At 37.5% G+C, this 16,723-nt stretch overlaps 1 protein-coding gene across 2 annotated transcripts; it reads right to left on the reverse strand.

Annotated features, from left to right (window-relative positions):
- Positions 1-1,938: 1,938 nt before the first annotated feature.
- MS3_00004666 (uncharacterized protein) lies at positions 1,939-15,949 on the reverse strand. Of its 2 annotated transcripts, XM_051212612.1 has the most exons (7): positions 15,877-15,949; positions 15,679-15,830; positions 15,465-15,639; positions 15,287-15,428; positions 6,125-6,225; positions 3,277-5,697; positions 1,939-3,222 (listed from the first exon to the last, which is right to left on the reverse strand). In XM_051212612.1, exons 2-6 carry the CDS (start codon positions 15,679-15,681, stop codon positions 5,669-5,671), a joined length of 450 nt encoding a protein of 149 aa, XP_051072803.1. In that variant the 5' UTR covers positions 15,682-15,830; positions 15,877-15,949; the 3' UTR covers positions 1,939-3,222; positions 3,277-5,668. The 2 variants fall into 2 exon arrangements, with proteins under 2 accessions (XP_051072803.1, XP_051072802.1); XM_051212613.1 differs by lacking the exon at positions 15,877-15,949 and having other exon boundaries at positions 1,939-4,745.
- Between the last annotated feature and the right edge of the window lie 774 nt (positions 15,950-16,723).

Consider the following 16,723-nt stretch of genomic DNA (forward strand, 5'->3'; position numbering starts at 1 on the left):
TAATTTTGTGAAAAACATCAATGAGTAGGACTTCTCTGGCAGTGGCTGTATACGCGTGGCTATGTGAGAGCGCACTCTCCCCGCCCTTAGCCGCATCAGGGCATTTGGGGGCCCCAAACTTAGATATAAAATCCAATCTATTGCGGTCTCAATCATTTCACCAAGCGACCTGGAATATCGAGGAAATCAATAGCCCAGAAGTATGATGACTGAACTTGGAAATTTTTCGAATCCACTGTATTCTAGAACGTCGTTGATTATTACAGCTGCATGATAGCAAAAAACTAAACATTTTACTCCCATCTTCGATGTACAATGTGAAAAAAACCACTTAAATTCGAGTTTACCTGAGTGGGTGTTCCTGACTGACAAGCGGTAACTATTGTCTTGTAAAACTAAAATTCATATATACGCTTATATTATTCAGAAAAGCCTAACCAACATCACCTTTGATCTGCCCTTAGTTAAAGCTCATATCTACGCGTTCAACCGGACAAGAGTATAGTATGCGATAACTTTCCTTTTAACAAACCCGATAATTTATTCGCGATAATCTGTTTCACAATGGGGATCCTGAAAACGCTAATACAGGACCAACCATCATAACTGAAGACAAAGAAAGTACGACTGGACAAAAATAATGGTTAGTTTGGTAAATATTGTTTATTGGTAGAAAACAGAATACCAGCTCAATAGACCCATTACGTAGCTCTTAGGGTAAACGCGAATTCTACATAATTTCAGTTAGGAATAATACTAACAATGAATTTTTCACAACGACCAAACAAGTATTTAGTGTTTTAACAGTTCTGTTCTTTTCTCTCAATAAGTCAATCCATCTTCCTTTAGTAATTTATTTTTCTTATCTAAACCATTTCGTACATTTCACATTTGTTTTAAATGTAGTGCAACTGTTAGCTTTTTAAAACTTAATTCGAAATTAATAAATCAGATGATATCATATAATGAGATTTATTTATTCGAAATCACATGAGTGGTACTGTAATGATAAGAAATCTTTTCTCTAACCACGAGTGATATTAACTACTTTACAGGTTTCTTGATACACGAATTCTCATAGTAATATGATGTGTATTGTCCCAGGGAAGAAAAATGGAAATATTTGGACGTTTCCTGCTTTTCATTTACCCATTAGCAAAACGCTGCAATTACCTCGAGGTTCCTCGCCAGAACGCTAACTCAAACCATCAATAATGTTACAGTGGAATCTTGAGAAACTAAGATTGTTGTTATAATGTACATCGACTGTTGTCATTGCGATACACTAGTCAAGTAGTTAAATTATTTGGTTAATTGAGGAAAACTGCTACGAGTAGTCTCAGCACGTGAACTCAAGCTATGTTATAATCTTTCACCGTTTTCGCTATATTCATGTCATTTAGACCCAATAAATCTATATCACTGGCAAAAGTAGTCTGTTAATTTAGGTGGTAAAGCTGTGAACTCTAGTACGCAGATGTGATCACAATAAAAAATACGCGTGCCCGGTAGGTCATCTTACTGTGCAAGGTTAGCTAGTATATTATTTTAACGCAACTAACACTGTTCCACAAAGTGATTGACAAATCGATGCATACGATCCTTACAGCTCGCCTAGTTACTATAATTGACTATGACTACTTTGGATCGGAGGGCACGAAAGCGTAGCGTTCTTACAAACTTCTACATATACCTTTTAATTTCTTGCCAGTGATGAGATTGGCATTATCTCTTTTAATAACGCTGGTCCGAAGCATAGCAACTTTGAACAGTATGTATTCATTTGAAGCCCTAATTTATCCGTAGCATATTTTACAACATATGTGAATACAGATATTAGTAAAGTTAATTCTTAATCCACTATCACTAATGATGCTGTCTAAGGTGTTATTTGAATTAATTTCGACCGTCAACGTTGTTGAGAGCAGTAATCTTTACGTCTGAAATACATACCTCCCGCCAAACTTAGAGATGTTTATCGCCGCTAGAACAAAAAAGCACCTTAAGTACACAAACTCCGTCAATAAAGCATTGGTAATCTCTTAGCCACTGGTAAGTGATGAATAGAAGAGGGAAACGTATAATTTTTATTCAAATGTTGAACAAAACCAAAAGGTGATTGTTTGGTGAAAGATACTCGTTAGCAAGTTCTTAATGCTGTAGAACTCACGTACCACTCTAGCTAGCAATAGCTTTTTGTAATTTACAATTTAAACAAGATACATCGCGATCCACATCACAGAGATTTATGTACCTTATAAACGGTTAAATATTAATTACGCATGATAACACAACACGGAACTATAGCGTCAAAAAAGTAACTACTGTGTTAATGGTAGTTTTCTTCTCGAAACAGACCAAGCGATCTGATAAAATATAATCATAGGAAACGAACTACACCTATAGTACAGACAAGTGGACAATTACTATATTAAAATACATCGTACTAAATATTCAATTGATTTACTCCGTGACTCATTTGGGACCTAAATCTAATTTTCTGGTGCCCATATCAAAATGAAATCAACGGAATGGGATCTTAATGAATCACTAAAACAGCAACAAAATCTCAATACGGCAGCAACCGATTGACCTAGGAAGTTGTTAAAATAGGCACAAACTAATTACAACATAGTGATCTAACGGACTGTCAACACTTTTGGATCACATACCTTAATATATTTACACTAAACTAAACACTTTAAATCCTAAGAAATCTAATTTTTGGAACCGATGGAATATTAGACGCGATTAACTATCCCATATCGCTATGATGAACAAGTTTAAGTTTTCAAAAATGAGATGAAGTGGAAATCCTTATGCTGACAGATTACCTTAACACCACATCATTAAAAAGGTTAATAGAAACATGAGATTTGTAGTTTTAACGAAGAAGTCTAAGTAATGCAATGCATTGTATTGACGTTATACAGTACAATACATAAAAATGAATAGATCGACGATTGGTTATTAAGTATATTCATTGCACAAAAATAGTGCCTTTGAGTACGCATAAAAAATATTAGACAATTTCGGTTTAAAAAGCTTAATTTATTATTTAAGAAAAAAACACTTTGACTTTCAGCGAACAATATTCGAAGACAGAAGCACGAGTACCTCAAAAGCGAGTAAATCGAAATCCCTGTTCACATTAAATTACATGACTAGATTTCATCGAGGTCCCCTCAAGTCATTTACAAAGTAATGCATAGCGATTTGAACCTTTATGTGATTATTTCCTGATATAAAGCAACTTAGTCGTTAAATCATTGTTACCTTCATGATAAATTCAATAAGTGGATATCTTTCAATTTTCTTATACAGAAATTACTCTGGTTAAAATAAGCTTTTGACACTTTGCGTATATATTAAAAAACAAACGGAAAAACTGTTACAACTGGCAATGATGTAAAACAAGGTCCACGAAGCAAAGTGAACATGCAATACCAAACAACCATGCTAAAACTGACTAGAAATAGTCATGTTACTAAATATTGGACAGAAACTGTCCACAGTAGAAATTTATGGAACAAACAAATAAAACCCTATGTTAACAATCAAAAACTCATCAACAGTTACTGATTACTCTAAAATCGTAAACCAAATTTAGATCGAGATGTGATTTTATGTAATACTTATCAATTGGGACACGTGATCCTACATGTGAAGCTGTGGTAGTGGTGACCGCTTGAAACAGAATTAAAGCATTGTAACTACCAGTTATATTTTAAAGAGGAACATATAAACCTGATTCAATGAAAATAATTCGCATGAATCGCGCTAAGTAGACATAGTCCCATTTAACAACACAATAGCTTCGAATAACATCTATTCAACTGACTGTTTAGCGATTATTATCTACTGAATTAATGGGTTTTCATTCAGCAAAGCATTAACGTGACAACATTTTTAGCCTGATAATGAGACCTACCTGATGAGATGTGACAATTGAAATGAACTATTTGGAAAAGCTTTGACAAAATTATTTGTTAACTGCTTTAAGTTTCATTCACTAATAAAATTACTACTTAGCTCCCAGGAATGGATAAACCAATTTAAAAAACCTTTTAATGGTGAAACAAATATTAGGATTTTAGAGAAGAAAGATATAAGTGAGCAAACTGATTTCATTAATGGACTTATTTCAGGAAGGATTATAGTGCACATTTCAACAGTTAAAATGTTATTCATTCTTTTTTCATTAATGCAATAATCAGACATTATATTAAGAGGAAAATAGTACAGTTTCTTTTAGGGGATAGAAAAACAAAGAAATATGCATATACACCAATAACGTCATGGCACAGTAACAAACTCAATCATTGGAATGCAAAGAGCAAGGGAAAGTAAAATTTAAGAGGAAAAAAGGAAAACCATTCTCACCACAAACATCTGATGAGTAAAATAACTAAAGATGTTTAAAAGAATAAATCGTAATAATGTAAGACGTAAAGAATGAACGTGAACAATTACCTCGTGAGATGGTAAAGCGAGGAAACGTATGTGTGTGGAGGGGTAAAGTTAATCAAGGAAACGTGTGAAAATGACAAGATGACATGCGTATACATATGTATATATTTATATATATAAATCAGGCTTTCCTACAAGTCACTGTCAACAAGTGTCTTAACGTGTACGAAGTTTTTTGGCGACGGTAATTCACTTCTTCTAGTGGAGATACCAGGAATGATAATGTTTTGTATAAACTAGTTCGGGTTACTTTGTCGTCATCATTGTAACAAATTCTGAAAATAGGAATAGGCAATTATAACAGAGAATATCCCCAAAGTTGACATCTACCACAAAACTACCACGTACTACATTTTTCCCAAACAAAATAGGTAAACCAATCAACGAATTATACTCGGAAAAATAAACAAATACGACATATGCATGCATTATCATTTGTAAAAAAAAACGAAGGATGAGATAATAGTGTGACAGGAAGGGATTTCTCAAATTAATTTGTACTTAAATAGGTAAAAATAGCATTGCATACTAAAGTTAAGCCGACCTAGGTAGTGTGAATTACTGTCACTACAAGAATAAACCGTTAACGCTCAACTTGAATCATCGAAAGACCCTTAAATCTTCCTGTGAAACGATGTGGTACATAACACAAAAGACTTTCATTCTACTACCTTTTTAAACTACAATAATTACTACTCTAGCTTTATCGGAAAATGAAAAATACGAATCAAAATTTCTATATTCGACACAAAATTTTTTAGATGGTTGATTTAGAAACTTTAAAGACCTATGTAATATCCCAAGCGAACGAAAGAATCGTGAAAACGTATAGCACAAACAATAATTACTGTCTACGGAAAAATCTTAACATAGATTAATTCAACATCACATAGAAAGCCTAAAGAAATAAGGCTTATATATATATGCAAAAAGTGAGCAGTAAGGGCTTTATTGTTGTTTTAAGTGGGGGCATACATTTTGAATTTTCTGGGGGAAAAACAGACAAAAAATAGCCCAGAGCATTAAAAACTCAAACAGTATAATCAGTTACGTAGTTCGTAAACAAAACATGCGTATACAATGGGCGACTCAACACGCCAATCACAAAATTGCTTTACAGACATTCTTTTGCTCAAAATGAGCATTCAGCTGAAAGTGTGATGAGAATGTTTAGTTTTGATGTATTATTTTAGTATTCTCATTTCGCTGTCATCATTTTCACGAATTCTGTTGATGTAGTTCACAGAAGTAGATAAATTTTGGGATGATAGCAGATAGGACAAAGGCATCACATGCGAATACCGTCAGATAAGTCGGATGAGGTGAACATGAAAACGCACCGCAGATGTATAGAGTAAAAAAGACAACAATGAAATTGCAAAATTTTAACAACAAATATATGTAGATATGTATATATATATATATATATATATATATATATATATATATATATATATATATATATATATATATATATATATATATATATATATATATATATATATGATGCACAACATAAATAAACAACTATGAAATACGTGAAACATAAACAAACTACTAACAATACCAAATAACTACATTAAGACGTAAAAACAACTAAATCTACAAGAATCCGACCACTAACTTAAAAAAAGACAAGTTATACTGAATTTACCTTCATAATTTACTTGACCATCACCATCTATATCAGCTTCGCGTATCATTTCATCGACCTCATCATCAGTTAACTTTTCGCCCAAGTTGGTCATTACATGTCTGTGGAAAATACATAAGGGCACACAATAGGGTTAGCATTTTCAGTAGATATTCTACATATAAAAGTTTTCGGAAAACTATTTAAAACAGTAAAAATTTTTTGTTTAAGTATAGAGACTTGATATTCTCTTCGGGATGCAGAGTTTTATTCCGTAATACTTTGCCTTTTTCCAGGATCTGTTTAGTTATTGTTGCATATAATAAATACACATAGATGTGGTTTACGCCACGGAATGAGAATAGTTGGGGTGTAGTGGAAACTAACCCCAAAACTCTTTAGGTCACCTGTTCTTAAACCTTTCAAATATTTTGTTAATCACCTAATGTACTCAAGAGTTCCCGCTAAAAACTTAACAGATAATTACTGTCAAATTCGAGCAAAATCATTACGGCGAGGTTGGTATGTTTGTCTGCTCGCGTGTTCATTAGAGAAGTAAAAGATAGTCGAATTGAAATCGATGCCTCAAGTGTATTACGAAGTGAGAAAAGATATCACAGAAAGAAAACTGATCAAATCAGTATAGGGATAAAGATGCATAGTAGCTAATCACTATTGAGAAGTGTTCCCTTATGTAGATTTCAAGTATTAACAAGTTAAACATATTAAACTGGAATTTGTACCATTATATATTAAAGCTGAGAATTCTTTAATCAACAATACGGTACCAAATAAAACTCCAAAGAACATAGGATAACAGTATAGAACTATCATAATCAAACAAGGAAAGTAAATTTTGTGTAAATGTTCTCCTGAGTGGATTATTTCAATACAAACTTGTTACGTTATGGACGCCAAACGACGTGTAAGACGAAATAGCATGATATCACGGAAAAACAAACAGGCAAATATAAATGATATTTAGGAAGCCAGATGAAGTACCTATCAAGAGAGCTGATTAACTTAGTAACTTGTTGTAACAACTGAAGGATCACATATAGCCTTGATCATGAGATGCCTTTGATGATAGTAGAGTTAACTATGGAACTTTACGCAAGGGATTTGGACCTACAGGCATCAACCCAGCAAAACTATCACTTAGTTTACAATGAGTTATTAGACTGGTCATTTATTTTGCCCGACTTATCTGAACAGCGGTGAACAGTGATTGATGGTGTAGCCTACGAGATATGATATATAGTATATCAAGGATACCCATTTCAAAGTGATTTTGCTGTACATAAAATAGCCAATAAATCCTAACTGACACTATTAAGCTGTCGAATGTAACGCTAAAAAGTGGTTTTCGCGTCAAGGAAATTCTTAGTTGTTCTGATTCAATGTCAGTGTAGTACAAAATTGGGTACACTGAGTAGCCGTACACCGTGCTTTACAATCATTGTAATATCACAGTGCCGAAGATTACCCACGACACTTAGATTGCTTTAGGACTGGGAAGTGTCACTGAGTGAAAAACATTAGGACGAAATGAATATAAAAGTCGTGGCGTCAGAGATAGACATACAGAACATAATTGGAGGGAATTAATCGGTGGAATAAAAGGTACAGAGAAACTTTGAAACTCATGATCTAACCAAAAACAAAGAGCTAATGTATATGTACCATTGAGACTAATTTTAAATCATGAACTCAACATCTTTAACCATTGATCACAACAAACCCACAGTCAGTCAGTCAGTAACAACGTAGAACTTCGTACGTACGTACATCAGTTCGAGTTGCCATACCACATTAGTACAGAGATGCAGTTGTCGATTCAAATCCCGTAGTGATAGAGGCGGTAAGAGTATAAGCAGTAATCGGGAAGATTAGGGTTTAAAGATGTTATTCAAATAGCATAATCCAATGAAATAAATCTCGAAGGAGAACAAATAAAGGGACATGAAGAATTCAGAAGAGTAGAATTTGGGAGAACACAAAGAGTGGATGCACCTGCGCCATTGCAAACGATTTTGAGCCATGTCATTCAGGGTCTCTAACCATCGGCTGCTATCATCTCGTGGTCCCCAACCAGCTAGTCTACACCTACCAACATGGCTTAGTCCACTTGTCAGTGACTTCATGGATTTGTGCCATGTTTTGGTCTGGCCACCCCTAGCTTTCTTCCAACCTACTCCTATACCATTGAACATCGCTAGTCGAGGCAGTCGGTCGTTGGGCATACGTAACACGTGTCCCAGCCATCTCAACTGATGAAGTTTCACTACTTCATCAATTGATTTGCCATCCTTATCTAGTACCCGTTTCCTAACAACTGCATTACTTACTCGATGGTCCCATGATATACGAGCTATGTTTCGAAGACACCTATGATCAAATACTAGTAACCTACGAATATCCTCTACTCGTACCGACCATGTTTCACTGTCATAAAGTAGGACGGGACGAACTGCTGCGCAGTAAACACGTCCTTTGGTTGATAGACGGATATCTCGCCTACGCCATAAATGACGCAAGTTGGCAAAAGCTAGTCGAGCCTTCTGTATCCGTGCTGAGATTTCGTCACACACCAGACCACAAGGGCTGATGAGACTTCCAAGATAAGTGAAGCGATAGACACGCTCAATTACTTCACTCCCTATCACTAGTTCGGGTGTCGATGTAACCCAATCCTGAAGCAACATTTTGCATTTCGAGGGAGAGAATCGCATCCCGAACATGCTTGCATTGCTGCTTAGAGTGGTCAGAAGACTCTGCATTTTGTCAGCGTCTTCACCAAATAAAACTATGTCATCAGCATATTCTAAGTCAACAAGCGAACCTCCCGGTAGAAGTTCAACCCCTGTAAATTTAGATGAGGAGGGTGTTACGTCAATGACAAAGTTGAACAAGAATGGAGAGAGTGGACAGCCCTGACGAACACCACTTGAGGTAATCAATTCTGATGACAGTTCGCCATAAGCTCTCACTCTACCAGTTGTATTCGAGTAGAGAGCCTTTATAAGGTTAATGTACTTCTTTGGTACTCCTTTCAGTGACAAACACTGCCATAGAACCTCACGATCAACAGAGTCGAATGCCGCCTTAAGGTCGAGAAATACTACCATTGTGGGGCGTCTGAATGTGTGCCTGTGTTCTAGAACCTGACGTAGTGTGAATATCTGATCTATACAACCACGCCCAGGTCGAAAACCAGCCTGATTTTCTCTAGTCTGCTCTTCACGAGCTTTAGTTAGGCGTCGAAGTATTATTGAAGCTAATATTTTAGACACTATATTAGTCAAACTGATTCCTCTGTGATTGTCACAAGAGGACTTTTGTCCTTTCTTATAGACTGGCACAATCAGTGATTGAGACCAGTCAGATGGGATTACGTCCAGTTCCCAAATTCTACCTAAGACCTCGGTTAATCTCATTGCTAATACTGGACCACCATCCTTAAAAATCTCAGGAGTAAACTTGTCAGGGCCTGCTGCTCTCCCTCGTTTCAGATTTCCTATGGCTTTTTCAACTTCGTAAAGGGACGGAGGACTTACATTAACTTGCCATTCAGGTTGACTAGAGATCGTGGGAAACCGAAGTGTGGCTGAAGGCCAGTTGAACTGATCCCTAAAGTGTTCTGCCCATCGATCCAATCTCCTCGATTGAGAATGAATAATATGTCCATCTTTCTCTGAGATTGTTTCGCTAACGGTCGGGTTCCTAATTCCGGTTTCCTTAACAAGTCTGCTATTACCTATTGCCGCTGCCTTTTCCATCTCTCTTGCTTTCGCTACCCACCACTGTTCGCGATCATTGCGTAGACTTCTTGTCAGCTTGCGCTTAAGCTGACTCCGCTCTTCACTATGTTCAGAGCTAGGCGGAATGAGTTTCCGAGCATCTATCAGTGAGATAGATGCTGCTGAGATCCAGTGTTGCTCCCTAACCTTCTGGTTTACCTTACTAGCAGATATCACTGCTCTTTCCACAGCTTTTCGGATATCATTCCATGCTGCATCAGGGTGAGCATCACATACATGGCTGCCTAACTGTTTTCCTAGTTGTTCCTGAAATATACTCTTAGCTTGACTATCATTAAGTAGGCCCCTAAGAGGTTTCCTTGCAGCGTCTTTCCTACGTCCAGTAAGACGCAAGCAAATACGCGCTCGCACTAGAGCATGATCTGAATCTAAGCATGTGCTCCAGAATGAGCGACAGTCTTCTATCGAGCCCCTCCATCGGTGGCTGATAGCGATGTGATCTATTTGGGTCCAACGTTGGGACGAATTAGGGGTCGCCATGTTAAAAGATGTTTTTCCTTGTGCTTAAAGTTAGTATTTGCAAGGAACAGGCGGTTATCTGAGCATAGCTGCAACAGACGGTCGCCATTATCTGTTCTTTGAGCCACGACACCATAAGATCCACCTAGGTGTCTTTCCCTATCGCTTAGTTTACCTACTTGAGCATTAAAGTCACCGGCCACTATTACTACATCAGGGCGCCTAGCTTTTCGGAGAAGGTCGGAAAGCTTTCTGTAAAACTCATCTTTTACATCATCTAAGCTGCAGTCAGTGAGAGAATAGGCAGAGACGAAGAAGAGGCAACGACGAGTGTCCCCATCTTTCCGAGTCCCTACTGTCCCGTTTAGTCGGACAGTTCACAAACGACTGTCTACTGAGATCCAGTCTAAGAGAGCTAGTTCTTCCCTAAGACTCAATGCTATGCCTACGCCGGCGAGGCCACGAGAAGCAGCATCATAGCTTCCAGATACACGAAGTGTGAGCCGTGTTGGTTCTTTATTTTCGCATGGTGATGTCAAATGAACGACGCTACGCGGATCCTGTATGCGCGTTTCGGAGACACAGCACACATCGATGGCGCGCGATTCTTAAGTCCTAGTTAAGGGAGCCTGTTGTCCTATTTGGCACAGTGTTCGTACGTTAAAAGCTCCTACATGTAGTTTAGAGCGTGGTTTCAGGAGACCAGGAATAACGTTTCGCGTACTCGAATCGTTTGCCCTAGCGGTGCGAGGTGATAAAGAGACGTGAGGAGGGTTAGTCATGGAGATAAGAGAGGTATTAGGAGGTGTAGGAAGGATTTGAATGTGACCAACTTGGTCTCGTGTGCTGTTACGGGTATGAGGGCTGATGTCACTTCCCGGCTGCCCACACCGTCAAAGGGTATTTCTTGAGGAACCTGAAAAGGAAATTGGATTAGTGTTGGTCTTGACGACCTGGGAGCGTGACTACAGAGCCCAAGAGACAACTGCTTGGGGCCGGTCGCGCACGGCCTTTTTGTGGAAGGTTTTTGACGTGTTAGCTCCGTTCTTCAAAGGGCCTTACCGCCGGAGACGGAAATCCGTGAGGTAAGGTGAGGTGTGACATTTTTAGGGTCGACCTTTTCTAACCCCACCCCTCCTTGTGGGAAGGCAGCATCGCTGTCATGCTGGTTGTCCAAGGGAAACACTTTACTGCTGTCACACCTCTCTACAGTCAGCAGTACGACTTCGCCCTCAGACCTTGAGTTGCTGCTTTTAGTCTTACCGTTCACCAATCGACCTCCCTGGCATGGTAGAACCTACAGGAACATATGTTCCAGCCAATATAGCTCGGTTGGGTCATCACGATAGGCAAGCCCGACCACCGCGTCAAGGTAGCAGCTTCGGTCGGGAACAAACCCAGACTCCAAACAGTTATTAGCCTTACTGGGCACAAAATAATTGCTTGCAAAAAACCCAGAGAGGACTAACTAGACATTAAAGGGAGCATGAAGTCCGTGACCAAACAACATACGAGGATTGTCTAGTTTGTGAAGTAGCAAAGGATAAGACTATCACATAAAATTTACAACGCCATTCTATCGGTTTGGAACCGTAGGTATGTTCCAGCAACAAAATATATGTACAGAGCAAACAATAAACCAGGATTAATCTCATTACAAAGGAATTTTGGACAGAATTTCTGAAACTACCAAAACTTGTCGTCATATGACTACTTACTTTTGAACAATTGTCATCTATATCACTGAGTAAAAGTTCAGTCGATTGTGTTATTTGCGTGGTCATTGGTTGATGGACATAACGTCACACTGTTCATGTTAGGTGGCCATTTAGTCACTTAAAATCCAATACTCATTGATTTAATCCAGAAATATGTTCACCTGATTATCTACAGACGCCTGTTGGAAAAAATTCCATTTAGACTGACTATATGTCTCTGTTCAAACTGGGTCATATGTGAAACCCTTGTAATTCTTAACAAGTATCACATACTGACTTGCCTACAGCAAAACCTCATTCGCCGCGTCGTTTTACATGACCCAGTCAACATTGTGTGGTAACGCGGATGATGGCCGGTAACGGGGTTAAAATGTATTCATACTTCTGGTTCGTTCAAATCTTGAGAATAAAGTTTTATCTTACAACATATGTTCTAATTCAGTCAGTCAGTCAGTTACAACGTAGGATCAGGCACATTTATGCATCGGTCCAAGTTGCCATACCTCATTAACACAAGATGAACACCGGATTCATAAAAGTAGTTAATTCAATAGTGGTAATATATAAAAGAAAGATTGCAATAAAGATATAGTACAGGAAGAAAGAATTAGTTCGTAGAAAGAAAGATATGAAGCGATTTTAATCTCTTAGTTTAAGGGAAGACAGAGTGCGTACACACCGATGCCATTGTGATGGATTCTCAGCCATGTCACCAAGAGTCTCTAATCATTGGTTACGACAGTCACGCGGACCCCAACTAAGTAGTCTGCATCTCCCAACATGGATCAGACTAGAAGTTAGTTTGTTTTGGCCACCCCTAACTTTCTTCCAACCATCTCCAACACCGGTTAGTATTGCACATTGGACCGACGCCATGTTCTAATTATATATATATATATATATATATATATATATATATATATATATATATATATATATATATATATATATATATATAATGTTGGCCTTTTACAAGGGGTTAGACAATGTTGACCTTTGCGAAAATGCCGCGTGATCAGCACCAAGTATTTCGGAGGCCCTGTGGCTATGCTTAGATAACGAAAACTATACAATCTGTTTTCCTTTCCAGGCACCTTCGGAAATATTTCATGCTATGGGTAACCGGTAAGTAATATCGACATCCTTAAAAGGACTGTATGAACTGAAATTGTCACCGTGTAGATGCTGTGCTGCAGCTTAGGATTTCGGTTCTATTCTATTTAGCTATTTCTAACTGAAAAATGTCACGAGACCTTTTGTGAAATGGCTTTGAAGACTAGTTGCTGTGTAAAACTCTAAGTAATGTTGGGCCATTCTGCCTTGAATACAGTCAACGAAAGGAACAAGAAGTTGAAACTATCCGCTCGTGGATAATTTCATCTGGTACACCACACCACCACGATGCTGTCGATGTTCAAAAAATAGCAGCTAAACAACAGGTCTACAGGTAATCACATAGAAACAAGAGCCTAATAGTTTATTAGAGGATATAATACTGAGGAATTGATAAATAGATTTGTACTGACAGTGGTAGGTGGAAAAAAACCAAAGTAACTCAGCTTGACGGATTACAACTACATTTCAAATAATTACTCAAAGTATTTCATCATAGCCAATCTTGTCATAAGATTTGTAACAAAGACCCTTATTTTCTCCCTGGAAGGTAGAAATGATAAACTTTTATTTTGTACCGCAAACGACTGTAATCGCCTCCAGCAACACCATCGCGATAATGACTAGAACAAGATATGTCGAGAACAACAGGCCATTGATTTTACGCTTGCTAATGTAATTGGGAACTATAATTCACAACCAAACAGTTTGGTTTTAGAGGGATATAGTGACTTACCGATACGTTGTTATAACCTTACCTAGACACTCTTGCCATTGTAAAAACATAAAAACATGTCAGCTAGTGTCAACTTATTATATGACGCATGTAGCTACAAAGTCAATATGTTTGCATGGTTAGCAATAAAAACAGAAGGAATACTACTTTAAATAGCTTGGAAGAAAGATTAACTGAATAACCACACAAACTTGACTGTAACACCGACCCCGCTTCCCAATGGCTTCCCCTACTCGACACGAAGTAGCAGAACACAACATGGAACACTATCATATTATAATGCTCGACTAAGTCAAGCGTCCAAACTGGAATAGACAAATAAGGACTTCACTGGCATAATTAGACAGACTTTAGCACAACTTTACCCCGTATGAATTTATGATTCTTGGTCCAAGTTGACAGTGATGACTATAAACGAAAATAAAAGCTGTGAAACCCTACTGACTTAAATAAACCAACGACAATATTCGGAAAATATGATAAACTCATTAATTTCTTTGCACTCTCTTTAGCTGCAAACAAGTTAATATGAGTGAGTTGACTTCAAATCCAATTTCTCACTTAACTTCCGAAAGTATGGTCAGAGCAATACAATCGCCCAAACATTCTAGGTTCACTACACTAAGCAGTTAAAAGAATGACCCCACCCCTAGAATGTTAGCTTCTTCAACACTACACATAACTTGAGCGCAATGGGTTAAATTTGAGGTTGTTTTTAGTTGGAATAATTAGACACAGCTTGTGTGTAGATGAGAAAGTGATGAGATACAACGAACTCATTATGTTCTGGAGGCTTATTTTGTGTTAATGGTGACAATTATGAACTGGTCAGATTACAGATCTCAGATTTTGACGAGGGACTCATTTATCTACTTTGCTAAATACCATTTTAGTATTACAGGTGATGTCACTTCGTGATGAAAATATAAAATCGAATTCCTAACCCTAATGTCTAACTTCAAATCCCAGTCCTAATCCCTCACACTAGTATAAGTCCCATACTTAACCGTAGCAAGGTGGATATCTTAAGGTCATTCTAGCATTACTCAAAGACTATCTATAAACTGCAGTCTCACCTAGGAACCCATAATTGACAAATCAGTACCATGAAGAGCATGCTTAGTATACGGGAGGAAGCTTATATAACGGTTGTTCTGTTCTAGACAATCAAGAATTTTCAAGGAGGTAGGGTAGATTAAAACGAGTTTAATTTAGCAGTGTACAAAGATATCAGAAAAATGTAGATTTTTTTGTCTAACGAAATTCGTCTTTAGATTTTCATATTTTAAAAAATACCATGCTCCCACTAATGAAGTTTTAAGAGTTGCAAACTAACCGGAGTTCAGCAGCAGATATGAATCCATTTCCATCTTTGTCAAAAACGCGGAATGCCTCTCGAATCTCTTCTTCACTGTCTGTATCCTTCATCTTTCTGGCCATCATTGTTAAGAACTCAGGGAAGTCAATTGTACCATTACCTTAATTTGCTTGTGACTCAACTAATGTGGCCTTACCATCAGCATCTACTTCATTGATCATATCTTGCAGTTCAGCTTCTGTAGGGTTCTGCCCCAAAGAGCGCATGACTGTACCTAATTCTTTAGTGGTGATTGTACCATCACCATCTTTATCAAACAAGGAAAATGCTTCTTTAAACTCAGCAATCTGTTCCTCTGTTAACTGGTCGGCCTGGTGTAGACGTTATGCAAAGGAAACACATGAACCTACCATTCTCTAGGATATGAGTTCACAACCTTGAACCAAAAAAGCACGATAACCCGTAACAAGACCGTCTGCGATTGATTAATAATTTAAACACAAGGCAAGACTCAAAGGCTATTGAAATCAAAGAAGTCTATAGTATATCAGTAAACCAACATCTATTTTTTTAGAAGGAAAAAGTCAATGTTTATTATTCAGTCTTACTGTGCCGCGCAATATGAAATATGGAGTCATCTATCGTTTATGTGATTTTCGAACTCGTTTATGAATTATTTTTGTGTTTGAACGCGAAAGTTAATGAATTAGTTTGTTTTGATTCTGATCACGCTAGATTTATTCTGGCTGCGGCTTCAATGTTTGTTCACCACTGACCATAAAGGTTGGCTGGCCATTGTTTCTTTCCTTAATTTCAAATCAATATGTTTCTTGATTCTTTTATTCTTTACTACTAAAAACTTCTTATAACTAGGTTCAGTATCATCTACGAATGACGTCGGCTATTTCACTGTTTCAGAGACTATATCATGTCTGTGAGAGCTATGTTGACAAGTAAATTCAATAATTTTCATAAACATAAATGAAAGACAATATCTTTTTCCCCCTCTAAACCTAATATGTGCAATCAAGTTCATATTAAATAACATGGAGCTGCTTGAGAAGTTAAGCCTACTTCCTCTTTCCTACCTCAAGACAAGCAGTGGTCGGTTTTTTATGTGTAACAGTAAATAAATCCCCAAAAATTAAGTTCTGTATATCTTCGACATCGATGCTGACCACATTAGCTTCAGTGGAAACATCTAGCTGAAGGCGCTCTGTCACGCATCTGCATCAGATCACGAGTGAGTGTGTCGTGATACTCATATCTTGAACTGCTAGCCAGCTTAGATCGAAGGCTTCTCGACATATCCATAGCTTTCCAAATATAACATCGAACTCCTTCATTTCTAACTTTTAATTTGACTGGGTTGGTTTACTTTGATTATATAGGTGTTATGGGTAAAGATGTTGTCTAACTCCAAATACCTGTGTCATCTTTATATGTTTAGGATAT

The sequence above is a fragment of the Schistosoma haematobium genome, chromosome ZW (assembly GCF_000699445.3).
Source record: "Schistosoma haematobium chromosome ZW, whole genome shotgun sequence".
NCBI lineage: Eukaryota > Metazoa > Platyhelminthes > Trematoda > Strigeidida > Schistosomatidae > Schistosoma > Schistosoma haematobium.